The sequence below is a fragment of the Gopherus evgoodei genome, chromosome 7 (assembly GCF_007399415.2).
Source record: "Gopherus evgoodei ecotype Sinaloan lineage chromosome 7, rGopEvg1_v1.p, whole genome shotgun sequence".
In the NCBI taxonomy this organism is placed as follows: domain Eukaryota; kingdom Metazoa; phylum Chordata; order Testudines; family Testudinidae; genus Gopherus; species Gopherus evgoodei.
The window spans coordinates 31,459,376-31,485,822 of record NC_044328.1 but is presented as its reverse complement, the minus strand read 5'-3'; the positions used below and the strand labels follow the sequence as shown (position 1 = coordinate 31,485,822).

Genomic DNA, 26,447 nt, shown 5'->3' with positions numbered 1-26,447 from the left:
TGGTGCCCTGCAACTGGGGGTCATGTATTATGTTCCTGTGCCATGCCCCCCTCATCTCAGCCCCTCCACTCATAGACAAGGATAATAGGGTGACCAGACATCCCAGTATTAGGTTTTTGTCTTATATATGCAACTATAGCCCACTCCAAAAAGTGCCTTGATTTTTCACACTTGCTATCTGTCACCCTAGGAGGAGGAGGAGGAGGGAGGGTGTATGGGGTTTTCAATGCTGCTGCCTCATATATAGCAGGATCTCAGCTGTGCAGCTACTTCAGTCAACATAGAGCTGCCAGCACAGGGACACGGGGGGCAGCCAGGCAGCCTCCCACTCCCCTCAACTGGGGGCCTGGAGGGTCATCAGAACACACTCCCCCCTTGGGCCTCCTCGGCCTCCGTCCGTCTGTCCCAGGTGAAGCGCGTATCCCTCCGCCGCCACCCCCACCCCCCATTGCTGGGCTGGGCTCAGCTCGGCAGCCCCACAGTCCCCGGATGGAAACTGTTATGGCCGCCAATTGTGACTCGGAGGGCTATGGAGACGGGCAAGGTAAGTGGGCGCAGGGCACGGTCCCCAGCGGGCGGACGGGCTCTCGTGCGGCCCCCCAAGGAGGGGGCTGCGGCCCCGTGCACGGGAGGGGGTTGCGGAAAGCAGGAGGCGACTCCCTGGCGGGGCAGGAAGCCGTCCTGCTGTAGGGCTGAGCCATCAAATAGTTCCGTGCGCCTTCCGCCATGAAAGTTTGTGGGGTGGCCCCAGGCTCCGGGTGGGTGGCGGGAGGCGAGGGGGAAGCAAGAGGGAAGGCGGCTGAGCCCCCTTCCGCGGGCACTAAGTGTTTCCTTTTGCCGCATGGCAGGGCTCCCATCGTCTGTGCCCGTGTATCCTTCCGCCTGGCTGAGGGGCCAGTAGAGTCCCCGCCTGGCAACTCTGCCATCTCCGTGGGCAGCAGCGGAAGTTCAGCGTCCCCGGGAACTCCCCGCTCCCTGGGACCCCGAAGCGGGGCAGCCAGGTGTGGGGGGCTGCCCAGCACTGCCTAGCCTGATGGGGATCAGGCTGAGGATAGCTGACTGGCTGCGGGGGGAGACCACTCACTGCCCATTAGGTGCCCTGGGTCTCACCAGAGCCTGAGTTGCCTGAAAAGCTTGAGTAAGTCTACAAGGAGGGATTCTCGTCTCAGTGCCTCAGAAAAGGGGGTCTCCCCACCCCCAGCCCACTTTTGCTTAGAGTGTCTTGTAGTAATGGCTGGTAATAGTTTAAAATGTACTACTTCAGAAGTGTTCATAAAGGTAGCTAAACACACGTTTTTACACCTTGGGGTTTGTATTTCAGCCCTGTTTGGCTACCATATATGTGTATGCACTCTCACACATTACATTTTTTTCCCTGAGAGCTTATACCCAAGACTAGAAAACTGTTCACAATGGTTTTATGTCTTACCATGAGTAGAGTAGTCAGCTGGTAGCCTTTAGAAAGAGCTACTTAATTGTGGTGCTTAGAGTGTCTAAAATGTGTACGCTGTGCTAATAATATATTTAATAAAGCTTTTTATAGACTGTTAGAAATGTAGCTCAAGAAAGCAATTGTAGGTATTTTATGGTGATTGCATAGCACTGTATTTCTAACATAAGATGCTTTTATAAACAATAAACCTTTCTCAGTTAATGTCCATCATAATTTTGTCTCAGATTTTTGTTCAAATTTAACAAGTTTCACTTTGTTTTCATAAAATAAAGATATGAGAGCTCAAATATACTTTAACATCAGACCCTATTTCTGTAAGCTCTTAAACGTGCATATTCCTGTTGAAGTCAAAGATCTGCTTAAATAAGTGAAAGTTTGCAGATTTGACCAAAAATGTGAAAGTTATTTTTAAACTAGAAAATTTAACATAGTGGAAACAAAATTTATGCAAGACTTTGACAATATTAATTGGCTGTAACCTTACTATATTTCAAATTTATTTTTTTTCCTTACTATTTGATGAAAATGTATAATAGTTTTTTTTTTTTGAACTTCAATGGACATGGAGTTAAATTTGTGTACAAAGGACTAATGTTGTTTGTTTTTTATGTTAAAAATAAGAATACTTGATTATGATCAGATTAAACTGGGTCATTTCTTCTTTGTATTCAATGGCTTGCTTTTGTTTTCACCTACATCATGTTTTAACAACATATTGGCAAGCTGGAAGTCCTTCAAAACAAGATTGGGGCCTAGAAAAATCTAGAAACTGCTTACTTATCTGAGTAAAGTTAAGCATATCCATAATGTTTTCAAGATTGGATCCTTACTCATGGTATAAAATATAAGATATGTCAATCCAGTTTTATTTTCAAATGGTAGTGGGTAGACTAATTCCCGTTCCTTTCATGTCCCCCCTTTTCTTTTTAAAAACATTTTTTCAAAATCCTCTAGAAATAGTTGTATGACTTGGCCAAAGTTAAACTTTGTGGTGGTGTTGGTGCAGATTCAGAAATCAATGGACTGAGCCCTGGTCTACACTACAAACTTATGTTGGTGTAATAGCGGAGTTATACTGACTGAACTCCTGATGTAGAGAGCACTATGTTGATGGGAGGGCTTCTTCCTTCTTGGGAAGGTGGAAGCTTTCCTGTTGGCCTAGGTAGCATCTTCACAAAGTGCTGCAGCTGCATCGTTGTAAATGTATACAAGCCCTGTGGTGCCACGTAGTGTTCTCTTTCTATGATTTGTTGACAACTATCATGTCTGGCTACTTGGTTACCAAAGTTATAGGCACCTTAGAAGTACCCAAGAAATCGATGGCAATCAAAAAACAAAAATGTACTCTCCCAACTATGTTAATTCCACTCATAGATTTATAGGTCATATCACAAATTACTCCATTCTTCTTGACAGAACCATATTTGTTATATAAGAATTTGTCCCATCCTTCATTTGGCTAAAAACACACACAATGTCAGATTGTGAAGAATTTATGCTTGTTTTTGAAATTCTTGTATTAACAGCTTTAAAATCTCTATCCTTTTATTTCTAGATCCTTCTCTTAAGTATTTCTCCTGACTGTGGCCTTTTCTGATCATTGTATTTTTATGCCTTTCATTCTTGTGGAAGAAAAATGTTGAAAAGGCAAATGAAGATTTGAAATCTCATCTTTCCGTACTGAGTAAGTTCAATGTATGGCTAGCTAAAAGACAAAAATTTCACTGGGCTTCTATTTTGTAAGTTTACTAGTTAAGAATTTTGTTTGTTGTGTGGGGAGCTACACTTAGAAAAAATTTCCTATTATACAGTGAGGCAGTTTTATATTAGCATATGAATGTTAAACTAATTAACCACACAAGTTACAAGTTAAGTAGAATTTACCTTGGTTGGATATATCTGGCAAACACTTTGCCAAGAGCATCTGTGTTTTATCCAGATAATGAAAGGTTGCCCAACTCAGGACCACACTGGTGCCATAATAGGAACCTGAAGTTCACATTTGCATAAAATACAGCATACTGCCTTCATTTTTAATGCAAAATGCAGTCTGTAGTTATTACTGGTCTCAGTGTTCAGTATAATGCTCCATCATCATCTGAGCAGCTGGCTACTAGCATCAGGATGGAGCATGGCATGCTGGGACATAATAATTTGAATGGATTGCATCTTGTCTATTAATAATATCCAGCTACAGTGAAGAATTCTGAGCCATACTTTGTCACCCATGCTTTGTTTGGGAGCTAGATTATTTTCTCTACTTATATAGCAGTACATCAGTGGATCTTAGTGTTGACAAGAGGAAACAGTAGTATATTTTTATTTTAGTAACAATGAAATGTATATGTAGTGCTTCTGTGATGGCACAAAATAGAGTAATATCAGATGGACTAATCTCACATTTGTGAGTATAAACAGGAAATGTACAGTAGCTTATCTAAAAATAAAATTCCTCTTTTCTGTATGCTAGGTCATTGGTCTTCATTACCAAAGACTTCTAAGTGTGTGTGTTGGGTATTTTTATTGGTTTTAAGAACACCAAATGTGTAATTTAAAACTCTGTGATTCACTTAACTGAGGAACGCTGTTAGTTGAATTTTAATTCAGTCTAAAATATTGCTATTACTATACTATAAGAGCATATAATATATTACTATTGAAAAGTTGTATAAAATACTGGAAAATGTTTTGCTCTTTATTATTTGGAAGACTTGTTTAGTAATCCTAATAATATTTTTTTACAGGTGTGCAATAAAGAATATGTGTAAAAATGTTTTTTTGCCTTTCTTGCTCCACTGATGTGTAAATAGAGCCTTGGAATTTTCTTCAGCTTCTATCTTGATGCTTGATTTTAATGTGTTTAATATTGGGTCTTCTCTTGCTAGAGGACTATGATAAAATATTTGGAGAACCTCAGTTGTGCTGTTGTCAGAGCCTGTTACCTATACTGTAGCTTTTGCATACCCCTAACCAAGAGAGGATGAAAAAACTCATTCTTACAGTTTGAATGTTAATCAATGAAATGATCTGTGATTCAGTATCCTCATCACCTTGTGTCGTTATGCATGTGTGTGTGGAGGCTGCTGCTCATGTTACAGTATCTTGTGACTCTACTACTCAAGCAACATCTCCAAAAATTTTGCTAAAACACTCCAGAAAAGAGGGACGTGAAGATATCATCATTTTTTCTAACGTTAAAAAAACTAAGCAGGAAAGAGAATTTTATAGATTTTGAAGAAGCAGGGAAGGGCAACCCCCTTTTTTGTTTTTTTGTTTTTTACAGTTTACCTTTAAGGAGTGAAAATGATTTCCTGTGACAATCTATTGGACCTGATACTATGTTGCCATGTGGGAACCTTGATTCCAAACATGGACTTGAGCTTCCAGACCTTATGCCAGTGAAGCCTCTTGTGCTGCTTTGTATTGATACAGATTTTTTGTCCACATCATTTGTAAAGTAAAACTTAAATCTGGCTATTCCCCAAGATTAGATGATACTGGTTTCTGTTACACAATGTTTAGCTACTAGTATGAATAGTGAAAACTTAACAAAAGTAGGGGCATTTTCATATTTTAATGAAGTCAAATTTCACTGCATACTTTAGGAATTAATTCATAATACAGTAGATGCCTTTTCATGACCCATGTCATAGTAAAGTTAATTATTTTTATATGGATTGAATCCAAAGTATATCTGTTCCTGAGTAAATAATAAAATCTGACTTAATAAAAAAGGCACTCAGAAGTTCTGATGCTTACACAATATGAACATATATTGAAGACTTCTGTTTACAAAAAGCTATGTTGTGAGGAAAACAAAAACCATAAAGATGTAGCTGTGAACTGTTAAAGTGTATTCTTCTCTTTTGTCAATAGGTATAGCACGTACAACTTTAAAAATATATTTTTCAAAATATAATGCCCAAATGATCCAAAAAAGTTTCATAAAAATAAAGTTAATTTAATTGTTGGAGAGAGACTTTGGTTTTTGTATTGGTGCTGTTTCTCCTGGGTGCCATGCAATGCAAATATATAAAAGTAATAAACAGTTTAAAAATATATTTAAAATGCTGGCTCATAAACTATACTTAAATAATTTTGTAAGGAGTATGTTACAATTGAATCAGCTTTTAAAAAGTAGCATTCACTGTGCTATTTTTAATTTCAGGGAAATTAAAATGGAGAAAGTCCTGGAACTCTGAAGATATTTCTGCATAACAGGCTTGTCTGCTGCAAAAATTACAAAAACTCACAAGATCTCCCTGAAACAAAATAGAGAATATTTTTAAAACCATGCCATCTGAAAAGGAACAAACTTTTTGTGATAAAAAGCCGACCACTTTATTACAAGATGCTGCTGCAAAGAAACTTTGTGTTTGTATTCCAGATAATGCTGTGGAAAAAGCATTGGTGAATGATACTATAAGTGTAATGCCTCCACCACTGATTTTAGATGTCAGTCTTTCTTGTGGACTGAAAAATGTGAAAATTGATTTGCCCAAAGTGAACATTCCAAATGAAGTGGTATTGAAAAATGAAGTTGATAGATTCAGAAAATTATTTCAGTGTAAACAGCAAACTGCAAGAAAATCTTTAAGTCAAGAGAAAGTAAATGGAAGTCATCTAAATTGTTCAGAGAGCTACAGTTTGCAAAGCAAACCAGAAGTGCAGTTTGAAGAAGAGGGTTTGAAAACTTCAGCAAAGATACTGAATTTCACCTGTACAAAATGTAGAGACAAAATTAGATATAGCCCGAATGATCTGCAGAAACACTTTCAACTGTTACACTATGGAGAGTTGCCTTCATATCCTTGTGAAATGTGCAATTTTTCAGCCAATGACTTCCAGTTGTTTAAACAACATCGCCGCATCCATCGCAGCACTTTAGTAAAATGTGAGATTTGTAATGATGAACATATATATACCCTGTTGGACTTGACAAAACACTTCACATCAAAGCATTGTATAAATGGTCATTTTCAATGTGAAAAGTGTGGGTTTTCTACCCGAGATGTGGGCACATTTGTTCAGCACATTCATAGACATAACGAAATCCAGTATAAATGTGGCAAATGCCATCATGTCAGCTTTACAAAAGGGGAGTTTCAGGAGCATCTTCTTGTTCACACTGGTGCATTTCCTTTCAGTTGTCAGTATTGCAACTATAGTGCACCACGGAAGGATTACCTTTTAAAGCATGTAATAGCTTTGCATAGAGATCACTTATATGCAAAAGATAAACTGGAGAAGGATAAATGTGAAAAAAGAATAGTAAAGACTCCAGCAGGGCTCAAGCTTATTTTGAGAAGGTACAAAACAGGAGCATCGAGGAAAGCACTTTGGAGACGGAAAAGAATTAACAATGGAAATGACAAAACTGAAGAGCAAAATGCACAAGTGCTTAGGAATTTGAATAAAATTCAACCCAAATCTGAAGAGCTAAACCAGTCTGTAAAGGAGCTGCATATGAATGAAGAAAAAGATCAAATTATACATAATGAAAAGCATAATCTCCAAGGTGGAACAGTGTCTCCTACTACCATGCAATACAATAAAGCAGAAGATGGGTCAAGTTTTGGTTTGGGATTATTGAAAAATGCTGTACATGGACCTACAGTTCTGATGGTGAAAAATAATAAAATATCTGTTCCAGCAAACTACAGTGCTAAATTTATGGGATTTAAGATGGTGGATGGAAAACAGCATATTGTAATAAAATTGTTGCCTACAAATAAACAGAATGTGTATTTGTCGGGACAAAAATCTGATGGTGTTAAAGATGCCTCAGCTGATTCTTTGCTACAAACTGCTGATACTTTTGGCTTATCTTCAAGTGCTACATCACATGTAACTAATCAGCAAACTCTGAAGAATAATTCTCTTCACTCATTAACCTCCACTCCATTTTCATTTTCTACTCCTTGTTCAGGAAAAACAAAAGCAGAAAAACAAAATAATGCTTTATCACATGGTAAGACTATTTCTCAGACTATAGAATCTCCCACTGTAGTTATAGGAAAGAATGCAACTCATTTGCCAATGAAGCCTGGATCAACTGCACCTCCATGTGACTTGGTGACAAAGGTTGGAAGTAGGAGTAATGTTCTCTCATGGGAAAGTTGTATTGCTCCTAGTCGTCCTCAGGTATTATCTCCCACAGTTACAAATACACTTCATTATGACCCCATGAAAATGCCCTTCCCTAAAATACAAAATGGTGGAGTGAGCAATAACGGTGGACCTAATCATGTCTACTATCCATCAGTTGATTCATCTAGCCAGGGACTACTGCCTTTTCATAATTACTCTAAAATAGACTCTTCAGATAATCCATGTAGCATTTGGATGCCAACAGATGACAAACCTAAAGACTTTATGTCCAGCAAAATGTTTCTTCAAAACAGCTTGAGAAGTGACTCTACAGCCTCATTTTCACAGTCAGTGAGAGGTTTAAATCCTGAAAAATGTGTATCATCCCAGTTAAATATTAATTCAGTTTATGGACATGTAAACACTAAGAATAATTCTGTCTCTTCAAGAAACCAATCTAAATGTGTTATTGACAGACAGTGTTTTATGGAAAAATGGCATGGTGGTAGCAAACAGTATTTGGACACTAATATAAACCAAGTGTTTGAAAATGTAGCTGAGAAATCTAAAGCAGAAAATATTTCAGATTGTGCTAATTCATCCCTTATGCCTAAAATCACATCAGTTTTCTCGTTACATAGTAAACAGGCATCCAATTATTTGTCACCTGAAGTAAACCAATTACTTCAAGATGTGCTAAGAGTAAAATCAACTACTCCGCAAGAATCTCACAATAAGTTAAATACATGCGTAAAACTTCATTGTGATCAGTCATTTTCATGTCATCAGACAGACAGTAAAACTTTTACACACTTAAAAGACTCCACTGCACGTGGTTTAGCCAGTTCTTCTAATGTAGGTGTTCGTATGTCTAAGAGAGAGTTGAACATGAAATGTAGCACAATAAATGAAGGTATATGTTTTGGGAAAGAAAGACAGGCACCAATGACATCACTTGATGCAGAAGAAACGGATAAGTTATCTAGAACTGCGGGTGTTGGTACATTGCTTAAAACTCACACAGATGCAATCATAACACAGCAGTTGGTAAAAGATAGGATGCGATCTGCAACCCAGAATCCTAGCGGCTTCTCACCAGTTCTTCCAGAACAGAAGAAAACACTTTTAGTTCAGACACCTCCACCAGGGTTTCTTGTACCTTTGCATCTTGCTAACCAACCAAGCTTACAAGTTGTTTCAGGAAGACCTCTCCCATCAGCAAGTTCATCAGAGGTTCATTTGACTAAAAGCATACCTGCATCCTTCCTTTTAAATAAAAGACCTGGAATGATATTGACATTTAGTAGTGGGACACTTGGCACAGTTGCAAATGTCACTGGTGATAGCTCTCAGATTTTAGGGAGAGTTACATCTAAAGAGTATCGTAAAATAACAGTACCGACTTCAAAGACCGAGTTGAAAAATGACAGTGTTAGAAGTGTAAATAATTCCTCTGGTGTTAGCATTGTGTCTGATGGGGCAGTAAGTGATTTGTCAAATAGCGTGCCATTCAAAGCGCCTCTTGTAATTACAAATTCAGTTGATTCTTCTATGAAAGGAATTTCTTCTGAAAAAATGTTACCAGAACATCACGGCACTGTGTTTGGTTCCTTGGAGTCAGTAAAACAACAGGAGATTCCACAGAAGCAGCCTGTTTATGCGCTTTTGCCTGATGGACGACAGGCAGTTTTTCTGAAATGTATGACACCAAACAAGCCTGTGGTACAGAAACATAATGTTCAAGAAAATGCTTATAATCAAAATTGTCAACCAAAGAAAACTGGAGCCATGCAACAAAAGCTTTTGCTGAAAATTAAGACCTCTACTTCTGATGCAGCTACTGATCTGAAACAATCAGTTAGCAACTCAGTGCCCTCACTACAATTGGATAAAATGCAGTCCTTTAAAAGTCCTGCTATAGGGCAGAAACAGACTATTCTTACTTCTAGTGATGCCTTATTCTTACCAGGTAGATTGATGCCAGCAAATCCCTCTTTGGCAAGCTCTAATTGTGTACTTCCTGTAGAACCTATATGTTCCACCAAGCCTACAGGGGCATGGTCACAAAAGTATTCAATTAATTCTACACAAGCAGTAATTGCTAACAAAGGGAATAGTTATGGTAGCCAAAGGTCCACGTGGAACACCAGAAACAAACTTTCAAAAGTCAAACCTTGCTTGAAACAAACTGGTCATAAAAGTTCTGAAACTCTGGTTTCACAAAGAAACAAGAATTCCAAACGAAAAACTAAGGATGATTTCCAAGAACCCCCTAGAAAGAAAATAATGTTGCACAGGAAGTGCAAAGAAAAGAATCAAACTGAAGTTGTTAGCGAATCAAGTGGCCCTTACAGACCAAGGGCATCAAAGGAAACTGTGAGGACTTTGAAACTACTTCCTTTTAATTCTAAACAACTTGTAAAATGTCCTCGGAGAAATCAGCCAGTTGTAGTGCTGAACCATCCTGATGCAGATGTTCCAGAAGTTGTAAATGTAATGAAAACTATTACTAAATTTAAAGGACATGTTCTTAAGGTCTCATTGTCAAAAAGAACTATTGATGCTCTTCTGGAACCAGCATATTGCAATACTTTGGACATTACTACTGAGGATCTCTCTCAAAGGAGGCACAGGATGATAAAACCTGTTAGTCCTGTAAAAGAAAGATTTGTGTTAAAATTAACACTGAAAAAGACAAGCAAAAACAATTATCAGATTGTGAAAACTACCTCTGATAATACCCTGAAAGCTAACTTTAGTTGCTGGTTTTGTGGTAGGGTATTTGACAATCAAGATAATTGGGTAGGGCATGGACAGAGACATTTGATGGAAGCTACCCGAGACTGGAATTCATTAGTATAATCTTGATTAGCGAAGAAAGCAAAAATAAATACCTTACAGTACTCGTTTTAAAAAGAACCAAGTTGAATTATGATACACAGGTTACTTAGGTATGGTATATAAATATAAAACAATTTTAAAATAATGCAAAATGATAGCATCAAATGTTGAGATACAACAAAGAACTTTGTGGGTTAGATGTTGTATAACTAATTGCAATTACAGTACCATAAAACTGCATATATTTTTCATTACTATCATGTCCTATATTTTTATTATTCTATAGAATGAGTTCCCAGGATTTTTGTTCTGTACATATTTAAAAACCTAAACATGTAAATATTTTTGTACTGCTCAGTTACTTGCTGTAAATCTTGCACAGAATTTCTTTCCCTTTTCAGTTCTGTGCATGCACTACTAAAACTGATTTAAAGGTTTTTCAACTACACACAGCTATTACCCATGGTTTTTTGTTTTTTTTTTTTCAATTTGAATTGTTTTTGATTTTGCTTTTTCAGGGATTGAACACTATTGTTAGCAAGTGCCTAAAAGATGTGAAACAGTTTACATTATGTCAACTGTATAACCATAGGTCCAAATAGGACCATTTCCCCACTAGTTTCATTTAAACAAAGCCATATGTGAATGCTTTAAGCTGTATTGCTATGCACATGACACTTGTACTATTTCTGTGCAGTTTGTCTACTTTCTTAGTGAAGTATTTTTCATATAAATTAATAAAACGTGTTACAATTGTGGTTAATACATTGAGCCTGAGAATGGAATCAGTTGGAAAGATACAGTATATATTCATAATGTATATGGTGTTTAAAAATGGTGAACATTCCTAATCTGTATTGATTCTCATCAATATTAAATTTGCTATAACTGTGTTTACAGAATGATTGTGAGAGTTTATAGAAATGTGTGTTTTCTAGCCCCAGTATGTACTACCCCCATCACAAATCCCAGGTAAGTGGCAGCATGTAGTTGCACTGTCCTAGGACTTTGCTCCAGGCAAAACAATCAGTTCCTATAGCTAGTGCAGATTACTCTCCCTTTCTGCTTCCTCAACTGCACTGTCTGGTATTTGGGGAGGCCTAAACTTTGCCCACTGCCCACCCATCTGTACGGGGACTAACAGCCTTGCAGAGGCTGCTGTACCTCCTGTTGCCACTGGTAAATAGGAGTGGCTCATGCAAGAGAATAAAAGAGTTTATGCTCCCTTACTTTCCTATGTGGACACACAGCCAGGATCACAATCTGAACCACAGAGATTACTACATTTAGGGCTGTATCCTGCAGTCCTTAGGGAGTCACTGGGAGTCTTGCATAAGAACTGCAGGATTGTACTCTAAATATCTGACTCACTTTTGAAATGTTGCTGGAAATCTTAAATGAATGAAATTCAGCTCTGTGCTCTCAACAAAGGTTCTGCACAGTCAAAACATTGTGAGGTCTTAAACTGAACATAGGTTCTCTGGGCTGGTTCTCTGTAGAAAGATGAATGTCACTCTGACATGAATATGGAGCCTGATCCTGTGTCCAGTGAACATAGTCCCAATGGGAGCAAAATTAGACTAGATTAAACTTCTATTTCATAAGGTGTAATAAGTGTGTTTTCTGTTTTAAAATGTCTCGAATTGTTTTAATGTTTAAATAGGGCTTGGTACTTTATATCAGGAAAAGTATGTGCTTTCAACGTTTAAACACTTAAAAATTTCCTCTTAAACTCTCCCTGCAAAAAAGTTTAGCAGCGACAGGTTGTTAGATGCAAATAGTTTTATAACTGTCTTTAACTTATATTTTCTTTGGCCAAGATTTTTCAAAAATGGGTGCCTAAAGTTAAGCTCCAAACTTATATTTAGGTCCGAAAATAACATCCCTTTTTGTTTATTTGTTTTTCCTCCAGAAAGTGCTGAGCACACAGTTTCTCCTAGTGACTGCTAAAACTTTTGTTCATTGTGACTTTTTGGGTTGTTTGTTTTGGTATACAGTGCAGGTGTTTTTTGCGCATGAATAATGCCGACACCTACCTTGGTGGGGGAGAGAGGAAGTATGAAAAAAATGCGTTGGTATGTGTTTTGAAGGTGTTTAAGAGTGTGTTGCTTTGTTATGTAGAAGCAAAGCAGCAGTCTTTACTGGAAATGAAAATAAGCAATTTGATGGTAGAAAACATTGTAATAATGACTTGCGTCATTCTTGAGGTGTTTTTACTTCAGCTCTGTAATAAATGGGTATATAAGTGGATTTAGATTGAAACATGTATATTTGCATTCACATATGGAGCAGCATTTCAGATCAAATATTTCATTGTCTGAAATATTTTCCTTTCATGATGAAATTTAAGCCTCATAATGAATTTGTCACACAATTTGTTAATTTTGCAAAGCTTTTAATATAGTGGGGAGAAAAGAAATGTTCTGAGGCTCTTGCCTGGCTTTTTAATACTAATTTATGAAGAATCTACTACTTGGGCTACTTCTGTGTGGCTTGTGCTGCAGTGCAGCTAAATGAGAGCATACATGGTAATGGCGATTTTAGCCCCCTGCTGCAGCAAAGCAACTCTTAAGCAGACTGAGTGGGTATATGGATGTTTGTTGTAAATCTAAAATTGTGTTGCTTTTGAAATTCATTCCTGTTATATTGACATTAAATTTTGATCCTTTTATAAAACTCAGTATGAATTATCAATTTTATATCTCTAACTACTAATAAGCTGGTTACAAAAGACTCGAGGATTTAATTGTACCTTGACACAGTCTGCTGCACCATCCAGAATTATATGGATGCAGTGATTGACTGTTGTAATATGGTATCAGTCCAGATTTTTTGGGGAACTATATTTATACACACACATTGTATACATTTTTCATAAGTATTGTGTGGCTGATAGTCTGGAAAATATCAGCTTCTTCAGAGTTAAAGCATTCATTGTGCATCTTTGTGTTATAGATGAAGGATCCTGTTAAGAGGTACATAAAATGCATTTGTAAATATCTTTCTGAAAACCTACTGGCAAGGGTTGCAGCCACACAGTTACCAAATTTCATTGATTTAAAAAAAAAAAGTTGGTTCATTTGGAAACACTTTTTAGAATTGGTTATTGCTAACATCAAAGTAAAGATCATATAAATAGACCACACACCAGAATCTTTTTATTAACATAGATGCAGTTGGTAGTGCTGCCTGCTGTTGAGGTTGTCTGACATTTCCCATTATAAGACCTTGTCTTCAGTTGCTTATTATTTTGCCAAACTTTTAACTGTTTGGGTTGAAATTTTGCATGCTGGAATTCTACTTCTGGCTGTTCTTGGAAGTGGCTGAACCATTTTGCTGAAACTTTCAACAACAACATTTGGGGGAAATAGTTTAGTTGTGCTCTTGTGCCTTTATGTGAGGGAGCAGAGATTTGAAATTTGGCAGAGACATGGCACGATCTTTGTGTCAGATTTGTGCCTTTTTCTCTTGTGTAAAACCACCCAAATTTGGCCAAATTTTAAGCCTTTGAAAGATTTGTTCATTCACGTTGCATAGATACTTGAAGTTGAGCAACAAAATTGAGGATTTTTGTCTCCACTGAGTATGCTACAGCCTGGAGTGCAGGGACTGAGCAGGCATTTCCATGCAGGTTGCTGCGGTACTAGGCATAGGAACTGAGAGTTGGAAGATTCCACCCAGCCCAGTATCCTGTCTTCAGATAATGGCCGGTGCCAGATGCTTTAGAGGGAATGAACAGAAGAGCAGAATTTATCAAGTAATCCATCCTGTTGTCCAGTCCTGGCATTTCTGCTGGTGCCTTGGTAGTGTGAAAGAGCAACAGCCTGATTTGATTGCAGTGGGGACAAGAACCAGGCTGACAGCAACTGTGGGAGTAGACTGGGACAAGGAGTATGGGAAGGGGAAATGGGCACAATGGAAAATGAGAACAAGTGAAGGAGGAAGACTGAGGTTGGATGAGAGGCCTGGAGTCAGGAACTGGCTGCACAAGGAAATGGGTGGGGATACTGGGACTGTGAGCTGTGTTGGAAGGAAAATTGGTACTTAGGGAGCATGTCCGAGAAGAATGGGACTAGGATGAGGAGGCTGGCTGGGGAGAGATAGGACTAGGACAGGAGCAGAAGGGATCAATGTGGTTTTTTTTTTTTGGGTGGAGGAGGAAGGAACAGGGGCTGATTGGTCTGTGTCTACTAGAGCACACTTCCTTCCAGAACCTGGAATTGAATTCAAGATTTCAATCATTCCTCTGCTGGCAGCAAAAATCTGGAAACACACCGGCAAAGTGTCTTCCCCTCTAGTGGCTGGTCCATATTGAGGATGACAACTTACTGCTGCTATCAGTTAGTTAGTCTGTTAACTCAAACACAGAGTTCTGTGCCATATAGGTGCCAATATGCTGCCACGATAGAATTTTTTTTTTTTCCAACTTGCATTCTTAAAAACCTAGGATATTACACAAAAAACTATGTTAAAAGAACATGAATAAAGTTGCAAAGTCAAGCACTTAAAAGTTGGGAAATGTCAGATGTAAGGTTACCTATGCAACCTTAATTTTACACCCCAGTGCATGCATATGTATTATGTCTTTATTTACATGACCACATACTTTTTTTTCCCTACAGGACCCCCTTTTCATTTAGTGGTTTAGGGGTATGGTACTCTAGGGATAATCAGTGCGGTGTAGTAAAGGGGGCTGTTGTTTGTAGGGTCCATTTCATTTGTTGCAGACGTTGGAAGTTGTGAGGTTAGTGAGGTAGAAGATTGCAAGAAGAGAAAAGATGGTCTCATGGTTTAGATAGCTGAGTGCTGTCCTGGAGAACTGGATTCTATCCCTGCCTCTGCCACAGAGTTCCTCTGTGATGCTGGGCAAGTCACTTAAACCAGAATTTCACAGATGGTCACTAATTGTGTGTTCACTGTTTTCTGAATGTCTGAGTTACAGAAGTGCTGAGCACTTACAGTGGGAACTATAATTGAGGGAGCTGTGCTTTGAACATAAGTGCTATATAATAAACATTTTAAAAAGTAAGGTCCTACATTGGGCACCAAAAATTATTGGAGCCTTTTGACCTTAACCTCTTTGTCTCTGTTCCCCAGCTGTAAAATGGGGATAATACCACCGTTCACTTTGTGAATGCTTCTCGTATATTCATTTATTTTCACAACAATCAGATACTATAGTGATGAGCATGATAGAAAAGCCCGTGAGGAAATAATTCTCTTTTCAGAGTAGGTTTGAATATTATGCAGTAAATAAGGTATGGGGCCATATATAGAAAACAAAATACTGAATAGCTACTCAGGTGAGCACACACCATCATGTGTACTGAATGAAGCGGTGGTTGTGTGGAAAAATAGTAGTTGATCATGTAATTAAAGACTATATCATAATGCATGTGCACAAGTATGCCAAATTAAGGTTGCACATTGTTGACATTTCCTAATGTCTGAGTGCTTAGTAACTTTAATATTCTTAATGTAATTTGCATATAGTGTGTATATGTATATAAAGGGACAGATATTAAAATTCTAGCACACTTATTGGGAGTGGATGGTAATTGTTTAAGGTATGGGGCTAGCATTTCTCCTGTTAGGAAAATCTGGAGAATAACTAAATGCTTTGGGCTAAAATATTAACAGCGCTGTGCTCCTGCCATTCCAGATGTGCAAAGTGACCTTAGTGGGCCTAGAATTTGGCCCATTGTGTATTCTTTGTTACAATAGCAATACACAAAGTCTGACAAACAACTTCTGTAACAAGTTTTAGTATCACTTTGTTCCAGAGCTATTGTGACATCAGCACCCAGTTTTTCTGTCTTTTTACAACTTGCCTACTAGGGGTGGTTTTAGAGAGAGAAAGGAATGTAGTTTTGTCTCAGCTTTTGAATTTTGAGAATGTGAGCTCCCATGTCTTTCAAAGAACAGTACTGGCAGGAATAAATTACACTACTTGGTCATTATGCTGCAATTTTAGTACCAGGCGGACATCAAGTACTCTAATTCTTGCATGTTAATATGAATAAGTAAGTGAGATGGTTCTGCATTCTCGCTGAGCTTTGGAACTAAAAGGAGTTTGAGATGTCTTCCTTACAATTAAGCCTTACTTTTAGCCCTAAAATTATTGTTCACTGATTCAACATTTATCTATGCATTAATTATTCTTAAAGTCAACTGGAGTACTTTTTTTGTATTGCATTGTAATATGAAAGATATCTGAACAAATAATTACTATGTCCTCAGCTGTCAGACTAAAAACAACTTAATATATTTAGAACCCACTTGACTTGGTATCTGATGAAAACAGCTGACATATCTCCTAGTCATGTCATGCCTGGGAGCTTGAACTCATAACTTGGCTAGATTAAAAAAATCATGGACTCAATAGAGATACTTATTTTACTCATGACAACAATTTGTAACCCACTAGCCCTCCCTTTGTCCTACGACTGCAGAGGTGTTAATTGCTCACTTCATCTTAAAGGATCTCCTGCAACAGCTGCTTATCCCTTACGCTAAAAAAAATCTGTCCCACCTTGTTTTTGGCTGGGACGCTGATTATCTTTTCCAGACCTGAAGAAGAGCTCGGTGTAGCTTGGAAGCTTGTACCTTTCACCTAAAGAAGTTGGTCCAATAAACGATATTACCTCACCCACCTTGTCTCTTGTATCTACTAGTGGCAGATGCTGGAATTGCACAGGTGGTGATCCTGGAACATGCCAACCTGCAGCATGGCACTGTAGTAATCCTGCCTCAATTTCCCTCTTGATTGCCCAAGAATGTAGTGTTTAAGTAATATTTAGCAATGAAGGAATCTGGTGTTCCTACATTAAGCACTAAATCCTACAGGTAACAATTTGCAGACAGGCATTTGAGAAAACTGTCTAGCCAAAAATATACATGGGAGAAAAAATACAGGCATATGAGCAACTGTACATTGATATTTTTTGTAACAATAGAAGGTATGAAGCAGCTCATGCAAAGATAATATTCACACTAAGATAAACTCAAGCTATACTAAAGTACTCTGACAGCAGTTAAAAGCACAACAATAAATATCAACCAGTAATATTACTGTACATTATTCATTTTACAGTATTTTTACATTTTATTTGCACATTTAAAAATACAACCAGAAACCTCATGAATCAGACAGTCGGAGTAGAACTCTAGGCAGTGCTAATCCATTCATATCTCGAAATCCCAGACATGGTGTAAAATAATGTCCTTGTTGGGTTGCATACAGCAGTCCATTTCTTAGTTACAGTCATTCTACTTTCAAGAGTCCTGGATCTTGCAAAGGAATTACTTTCTTGAAAACAGCGAGCTGTGGTAGATGCAGTTCTTTGAACATTGAATTTTTAAAAAAAAAAATTTGTTTAAAATACTTATTCCAGAAACTTTGGGAAGTTGGAAAAATATAAAAATCTTATCTTGTTACAGTTCAGTGTAATTATGAAACTCTAACAATATGTTTCAGTTTGGTGGAATCTTTTGTGTTATTTTGGCTGTCGATTAAAACAAGGGGTGTATGCTGATGATTTTCTATTATTTCAGCAACACTTGTGAAGCGCTGGATTGAGAAAACAGAAATCAGTTAGAAGTCTCATCAATTAATTGGCTAACAAAATGAAAATCACAAGAATCACTACCTCATCATCTTTCTCTCTATCATGGTCATCTTTGGAACTACAGGATCTTCTGAGATCATGTTATCAAATAGGTGTGTCTCCCGTCCCCTGTGCCTAAGTATGTTGCCTCCACTGTGTACTTTGTGTCCTCTAACAGTTGAAGGAGGCAATAGAATAGAGAAATTTGAACAAATATATGGTAATGATAATTACGTTTCAGTTCTCCTATTGCTCATTATAGGAAGAAGGTTTTGGGACAGGCCACTGAGATTGAGCTATTCAAAGGTGATGATCTAGGTGATCTGGAAGCTGGTTGCAGGAGCCAATCCCTAGCCAGTGTGTCAAATAAAGCTCCAAACAGTACTAAAATTTCATTCCCTTTTACTTGAGGGTTGGTTTATTTCTCAAAATCAATAGTCCTACATAAACATGGTGGTGTTGGTTGTCCCCTTTCCCAGAATCATAGACTATCAGGGTTGGAAGGGACCTTAGGAGATCATCTAGTCTAACCCCCCCGCTCAACGCAGGACTGCTCCCCAGACAGATTTTTGCTCCAGATTCCTAAATGGTCCCCTCAAGGAGTGAGCTTACAACTCTGGGTTTAGCAGGCCAATGTTCAAAGCACTGAGCTATCCCTCCTGCAGGTCTCCCTGACCTCCTTGCCAGCCTTTTATCTGAAGAACAGGTGGTCTTCAGGCTGTTACCTCATCTCTGGCCTGAAACCCATCCCCTGGGAGGCAGATAATGAAGCTCAGGTAGGGCTAAGCCTAATTCCCTCATGGCCTCCTACCATGTGAGAATGGTATTTGAGCCTCCAAATCTCCATACTGCTTTAGAAATAGCCTGATTATCCATGTAGCATAACATTGACACAGTGGGGTCCTGCAGGGATCAGTTCTGGATCTGGTTCTATTCAATATCTTCATCAATGATATAGATAGTGGCATACAGAGTATACTTATAAAGTTTGTGGATGATACCAAGCTGGGAGGGGTTGCAAGTGCTGGAGGACAGGATTAAAATTCAAAATGACTTGGACAAACTGGAGAAATGGTCTGAAGTAAATAGGATGAAATTCAAAAGGACAAATACAAAATATTCCGTTTAGAAAGGAACAATCAGCTGCACAAATACAAAATGGGAAATGACTGCCCAGGAAGGAGAACTGCGGAAAGGGCTTTCGGGGCATAGTGGACCACAAGCTAAATATCAGTCAATGGTGTAATGCTGTTGCAAAAAAAGCGAACGTCATTCTGGTATGTATTAGCACACGGGTGGGCAAACTATGGCCTGCGGGCTGCATCCAGCCTGCCAGCTGTTTTAATCTGGCCCTCGAGCTCCTGCTGGTAAGTGAGGTCTGGGGCTTGCCCTGCTGCAGCTGGGGAGCAGGGTTGAGGCTGCTCCACGCGGCTTCCAGAAGCAGCGGCATGTTCCCGCTGTGGCTCCTGCGTGTAGGGTCAGTCGGGGGCTCCACTCCGCATGCTGCCCCCACCCCAAGTACTGCCCCTGCAGTTCTCACGGGCCAGGAACCACAGCCAGTGGGAGCTGCAGGAGTAGCATCTGCGGATGGGGCAGTGTGTAGCAGAACTGCCTGGCTGCACCTCAGCATTGAAGCTGGAGAGGGGACATGCTGCTGCTTCCGGGAGCCGCTTGAGGTAAGCGCTACCCTGAGCCTGCACTCCTGAGCCACCCCCTGGTGCCCCACCTCCCCGCCTCAGCCCTGATCCCCCTCCCGCCCTTTGAACCCCTCAGTCCCAGCTAGGAGCACTCTCCACCTCAATCCCCTCATCCCCAGCCCCACCCCAGAGCCTGCATTCCTAGCCGGAGCCCTTTTTCCCCCCCCATACCCCAATGTCTTGCCCCAGCCCTGATCCCCCTCCCATCCTCTGAACCCCTTGGTCCTAGCCCGCAGCACTTTCCTATACCCCAAACCTCTCACCCTCAAGCCTGGAGCCCCCTCCTGCATCCAAACTCCTCATTTCTGGAGCCATCCCAGAGCCTTCACCCCCTCCCAAACCCCAACCCCAATTTTGTGAGCATTCATGGCCTGCCATACAATTTCTATACCTAGATGTGGCCCTCGGGCAAAAAGTTTTAGCGGGAGTGTTGTAAGCAAGACATGAGAAGTAATTCTTTCACTCTACTCCATGCTGATTAGGCCTCAACTGGAGTATTGTGTTCAGTTGTGGGCTCCACATTTCAGGAAAGATGTGGGCAAATTGGAGAGAGACCAGAGAAAAGCAACATGAATGATTAAAGGTCTAGAAAACATGACCTATGAGGGAAGATTGAAAAAAGTGGGTTTGTTTAGTCTGGAAAAGAGAAGACTGGGAGGGGACACTATAGCAGTTTTTAAGTATGTAAAGGGTTGTTACAAGGAAGAGGAAGAAAAATTATTTTTCTTAATCTTTCAGGATAGGACAAGAAGCAATGGGCTTAAATTGCAGCAAGAGAAGTTTAAGTTGTACATTAGGAAAAACTTCCTAACTGTCAGGATGGTTAAGCACTGGAATAAATTGCCTAGGGAGGTTGTGAAGTCTCTGTCATGGGAGATTTTTAAGAGCATGTTAGATTACCTAGACCATTCCTGGCAGGAGTTTATTAGTCCTGCTACGCGTGCAGGGGACTGGACCAGATGACCTCTTGAGGTCCTTTCCAGTTCTATGATTCTATGATTACACTTCAGAAGAGTTTTAACAGTTATGCAAATGCAACCCAAGAGATCAACTCTCTCTTTTTGGTAAGTGCTGGGGAGACAGAGGGAGAAGTTTAGATTAATTTTCTCCCTAAGTATTTAAATGTAATTGTTCTTTTTTCAAAGAGCCCATTGAGTTCAATGGGAGCTGTTGCATGAAGGGTGTTTAGAAGATTGGTCTTCAAGAAAGGATGGAGAATTTACATTTAGTAACTGAAGTTCTGATCCTGATGACTGTCCAAAATGATAAAACATATTTGTATATTTTAAACTAATCTGTGACTTTGAAGTCCCAGTTTGCAGTAACCTAAGTTACCTTCTGAGGTGGATTTAAAGCAGTGGTTCTCAATCAGGGTACACAGAGGTCTCCAAGGGATACATCAGCTCATCTAGATATATGCCTAGTTTTGCAACAGGCTACATAAAGAGCGCTAGCGATGTCAGTACAGACTAAAAGTTCCTACATACAACGACTTATTTATACTGCTCTATATACTATATGCTGAAATGTAAGAACACTATGTTCCAGTTGATTTATTTTATAATTATATGGTATAAATGAGAAAATAAACAATTTTTTCAGTAATAGTGTGCTGTGACACTTTTGAATTTGTATGTCATCTGATTTTGTAAGCAAGTAGTTTTTAAGTGAGGTGAAACTTGGGGGGTACACAGGACAAATCAGACTCCTGAAAGGGTATGGTAGTCTGGAAAGGTTGAGAGCCACTGATTTAAAGTACCTTATTTTATATTTGTTTCATTGGATTTTTCAGTCTGAAGGATAAATCAATTATTTCATGAGGTATATTTTTATCTTGGTGAATGAAGATTTACATCCTAACAATGTAATTAAAATAGACCCCTTCATTTTTACTTATTAGGGCATAAAACTGAAAAAGGAAAAATCACTCACCTCCTCGCCAGTTTTTTCTCTGCCCAGTGCATATCGTTTAGTTGATTCAATAAATCGTACAGGGATATTATACACCTTTTTGTTGTAAAACACAACCAGTGTGTACGGCTGCTTTGAATCTTGACCAGAACTCTTCCTTATCAGAAAAGATCCATCCTATATCAAGGAAAGGAAATGCAATAATATTTTATTAGTTTATTTTGTTGCTATGATTGAGGATGTATCAAAATTCACTGGGAGAAATGGGGGAGCTTCCCCCCAATATTAGCTTATACAGGTGTCATTTAGTAGCATTCTCTGCTCTCCCAAGTCCCAATGGCTGCTTGCTGCATGTTCCCTCTCAGCTTGAGAAAGGAAAGGAACAAATAAGCAGGTAATAACTGCTTCCTGGGGATCACAGGACATTAGGAAGTGAGGACTATACAAGCTGCCACCAGTGGCAGTAGATAGGCAAGGAAGGAGAGAGAACCTGAGCAGATGAAATGCTCTCAACAGCTTTACACAAGCAGCAAACGAACACTGAGAGCCACTGTTGGGGTCACCCTAATGCTTCCTAGCCAGCGCTATCCTATCCTAAAGATTACCCCACTCTTCTGGCCCTCTGTCCCACATGGTGGAGCCATAAAAAAATAAATGTTTGTTGAGGGAAAGAAAGGCCTCTGAAAGATTGTGCCTTTGCCTGGCACACAGGGTGCTGCCCTAACTGTGATGCTCCCTGTGGCATTAGAGCTTTGTGCAGGCTGATCTAGTCTCAGTCAGGAAGTTCAGACAAAGGCTAAAGCATACTGCAAATGTTAACTCCCTGCTTTACCTTATTTGATTTGTATAATGCATCTTCTGCAGTTTTTCGATCACAATAAGCTGCATACCATGCTTTATCATGAACACCAGCATCCTGTGAGAGAGAGAGAGAGACCTTTGTCAATGCAGTGGAAAAGCCTGGTTTTCTTCTATAACTTACAACAAAATATAATGATTGTTTCTTCATTAGATATTATGTACTACACAGCTATAAGATAGGGGTCATAAAATATGAACACATACTGTAGTTTATCCATTGCCAAATGATGATGATTATAGAGAACCATAAGTGCGCAGAGCACTTTAGAAAATACATAGTTAAGACAGGCCTCTGTCAGGAGCTCATGGTCTTGACTGGACAGATGCAGTTCAAATGAAGGATGAGTTGAAACCAGTCAGTGAATGCTAAGAGAGGAGATCTTAAGGAGAGGTATGCATGTGGAGATGGAGGATAGTTGGCATTTGTATAGCATAAGACTGTTCCAGTGGAAAGAGGAGGGATTAAGAGAGAGCCTTGTGAGCCATTTTCACTATTAATAATTAAATATTTTTTGCTGATATTTACATATGGATTTAGCATATATTTTTGTGTGTTGCAGTGGGTGTTGGCTACAGGATGCCAGGTTTCTTTTACACCCTCCAAATCAAGCAAGTTGTAGAACATGGTGACTTCACCCTACCTAAGGTTGTTCTCAGTTCTGCATATATCGTTGTGGGTGGGGTTAAACCCCATTTAAACTGTAGTGACTTCCATCCCCTCATTTAAGATAGGTGAGTGAGACAGCTAAGCAGCCCCACATGATGTCTTGTCTACACTACAGAGTTAGGGTGATGCAAGGCAGTTTACATCGACCTAACTATGTAAGTGTCTACACTAAATTTTCACTCCCACTGACGTAACTGCTCTGCTACGCTGACTTAATAATTTGACTCCACCTCCAGGAGAGGCATAGATTCAGTGTCAATGGAATTAGGTTGAGGCAGTATCAGTGTAGCCACTGTGTTGCTGACATTGACTGGCTTTCAGAAGCTATCCAACAATGCCTCATGCTGACAGTACAAGTGCTCCTGGTGAGGATGCGCACTGCTGACATAAGAAGCAAAGTGTAGACACACACAAGTGATGTAATTAGTGCGGTGCCTATATGCCCACATAAGTTACGTCAACTTAATTTTGTAGTGTAGACATGCCCTAAGACCAACGGTATATGAACCTGTCCAGTCATTTTGACTATGTGGGTAGAAGGCTCCATAGGTTATTGTCTTTGGGTATGGGTGTGTGTGTATGTGTGTGTAAGGTTATGTCTCACTATGAACTAAGGGTATGAATCCCAGCTCATGTAACATACTCACCAGCTCAATGAGACTGAGCACAAGTATCAATAGTAGTGTAGCTGCAGTAACACGAGCTGCAACAGCGGCACAGCTTAGCCAAGTACATACCCGTGGGGTTCGGATAGGTTTGTACTTGACATGTGCTATTGCAGATCCACTACCATTTATACATGTGCTAGCTCTATGATAGCTTCTGAGAGTATGTGTATGCAAGCTGGGAATCATGCCCCTAGCTCGTAGTGTAGACTTAATCAGAGAGGTCGGGGGAGAGACAGAGAGTGTATGAGTGAGTAGAGAAGCAGGACAGAGAGTGAGATAGAGACAGCCTGAACAAGCACCTGGGAGCATTACACTGCAGAAAGCCTAGAGAGAAAGTTTTTAGTGCTGCGAGTGAGAACACTGTCTCCTGTTATAGGGTTCCTCCCATGTTTGGGGAAATAGAATTTTGTATGTTTTCTGTAAATAAGATTGCATCAGAGGTACCAGACTCCAACTTCCATTTTGCCTCCCAGCTGAAACAATCTGCAGGGACTCATATTTTCACTAGATGCTCAAAAAGAGGTAACAGTAACTTTAGCTTGTATGTGGAAACTTCACTCTCATCTGCCCTTAGCTCTATCAATTTCCAATTCTCCTCAAAGCAACAGCCATTAATTCTATTCATACCACATTCTCCTCCAAATTGACAGAGTTTTCAAAACTGGTTATAAAAGCATCCTGCAAACTATACTCTCCCCATTTCTTTCTTCCACTCCAGTTGGATTCTGTCATCCAGTGGATACTCCTAGATGCTAGAGGTGATGGCTGCTTTTATACCTCCAAACATTTCTCATACAGCAGGACTCTGTATTGAACAAGCCACCCTCCCCAGTGAGTACTGATAATTTTTGATCATTTATTGAAAGGATCCTTCTGGAGGAATCAGAGTTCCTGGGGTCAGGCCCTGGATCTGCCATTGACTTGGTCATATAAACTTAGGCAAGCCACTAAACCTCTCTGCATTAGTTCTCCCAGTTATAAATAGGTACAATACTTTTCTAATTCTTGGAGTGTTGTGAGGCTTATTTAATTAATATCTGTGAAATGTTTTGAAACCTCAGTTTAAAAGGGCAGAGTGTTATCATTAAAAGCTGGGATCTTCTGTATAGAAAAATAGTAAGGATAAAAATTTCAAAATCATCTAATTCCCATTTTCCAAAATTACTTGGTCCTATAGGCTCCTAAGTCACTCAGGTGCTTTAGAAAAAATTACCCTAATTGCATATCTGGAAGCACATATTTTTGCTCAGATTTACTTTCCTGTAATTCAGAGGGGAGATTAAATTTTTTCTTGCAGTTGGGGAACAGTGGTACTAACTGTACAGGAAGGGGAATTTATTGTACTGTTTTTAAAATGTGCTTTATTTTATTCTATCATATGATGATATGCAGTGCATATCGTACACACAGATGGACTGGGATGCAAGGGTCCGCCAGACCCGCTGACCCTTCACTAGAAACATGCATTTTATTAAACAAAAGAGTACTGTCCTAAGGGAAGAGTCATGAGTGGGGGAAATAACCAGGACTTCAGGAACGCCAGACTGTATGGGTTTGAATAGCATTGGCATTAAAGTGGTTTCAATCATTTAATTAGAACGAGGTAAAAAGTAAAACAAACTAAAACTAGGACCTCTGAAAGATATGAAACCTTCCAGGCAGCCTCTGTCTGTAAAGGACTGGATTAAGGTACTAAGGTGTAGCAGCAAAGACAACGGGGAATAAAACAGGGCCTCTTCATATATGTGAGAGCTTACGGTCAAAGTATGGTTGAAGTGAGCTAAAGTTTGTTATAGAGCTAATACTTAGGCTGAAAGAGAGAGTTCAGCACATCCTTGACTCTCAGCACTTCTCTGCTATCTTTGACCTTCCCCCACATGTCCCTGGAAGAAAAGAAAGAAAGAGGGCTGGCCTAAATACTACAGTCAAAATACTTTCTCCCTAACTGCTCCAGATTTTGGGGAAGTGAATCTTTATTCTATCTTTTATTTTTATTTTTAAAAGGAGAGATTGTTACTCAATTCTTTGTGGTAGGGTGTTTCCAGAGTGAAGCTTCCTTTTGATAATGAGTTATTATTTTTAAGGGTTGCTTGTGCTAACTGTTGATTGGGAATTTCTGCCTCCAAATATGCCTAAAATAGTCATTTATCTCTCCCCCTGGAAGTAACAATTATTCTTGACTGCCTTTCATTCTCTGTGGATGATGGTTCTAATCCATCTAACTTCTTATAATGCATCCATCATTTTGATATAAATGCCATTACCATGGGCCCTACGTGTTAAAAGCCTCTCCCATTTCCCTATAAAAGCGGTTAATGCAGGAGTGCAAGTATATTTGCAAGACATCAGTTGTATGTGTGAGCAGAATTAAAAGTGAAATATAGGATGACAGAATCTGGATATAAGTCTGTAATGACTTACTGGACTCCAGATTGCCCCTGGCTCTGAAAGCATTCAATGGTTAGGCATATGGAGTCGTTCAGAATGAAGTAAGGGAAGGTGCAGGTAAGCTTAGCAAATCTTAATGTTTTCACTATACTTCCTGTAGCTCTCCCATCATTCCTTCCTATTGGATTTTCATAAAAAAAATTAAGTGGGAGAATGGTCTGGGGCTTTTTTTTGCCTTTCAAGGTGTGTATGCAGACTTGTGAG

General features: G+C 39.4%; 2 protein-coding genes across 8 annotated transcripts in view; one reads left to right on the top strand and one right to left on the bottom strand.

Annotated features, from left to right (window-relative positions):
- The first annotated feature begins 299 nt into the window (after nt 1–299).
- On the top strand, nt 300–13,072 carry ZNF518A (zinc finger protein 518A). Its single transcript, XM_030569942.1, has 3 exons — nt 300–544; nt 3,009–3,137; nt 5,622–13,072. The coding sequence occupies exon 3, from the start codon at nt 5,747–5,749 to the stop codon at nt 10,403–10,405; it is 4,659 nt and encodes a 1,552-aa protein (XP_030425802.1). The 5' UTR covers nt 300–544; nt 3,009–3,137; nt 5,622–5,746; the 3' UTR covers nt 10,406–13,072.
- Nucleotides 13,073–17,465: 4,393 nt separating this feature from the next.
- BLNK (B cell linker) overlaps nt 17,466–26,447 on the bottom strand; it is a 168,591-nt gene continuing 159,609 nt past the window's right edge. For 6 of the 7 annotated variants that reach the window (XM_030570035.1, XM_030570033.1, XM_030570036.1 and 3 more), the window contains 3 exons: nt 22,432–22,515; nt 21,621–21,776; nt 17,466–17,954 (listed from right to left, as the gene is read on the bottom strand). In XM_030570035.1, the coding sequence (XP_030425895.1) occupies nt 17,835–17,954; nt 21,621–21,776; nt 22,432–22,515 (360 nt within the window). In that variant the 3' untranslated portion in view covers nt 17,466–17,834. The remainder of the gene's footprint in view (nt 17,955–21,620; nt 21,777–22,431; nt 22,516–26,447) is intronic. The other variant, XM_030570034.1, reaches the window with a different exon arrangement.

Bases quoted from the DNA above. Each gene is read 5' to 3' on its own strand.
- ZNF518A (XM_030569942.1), top strand. From the start codon at position 5,747: ATGCCATCTGAAAAGGAACAAACTTTTTGTGATAAAAAGCCGACCACT.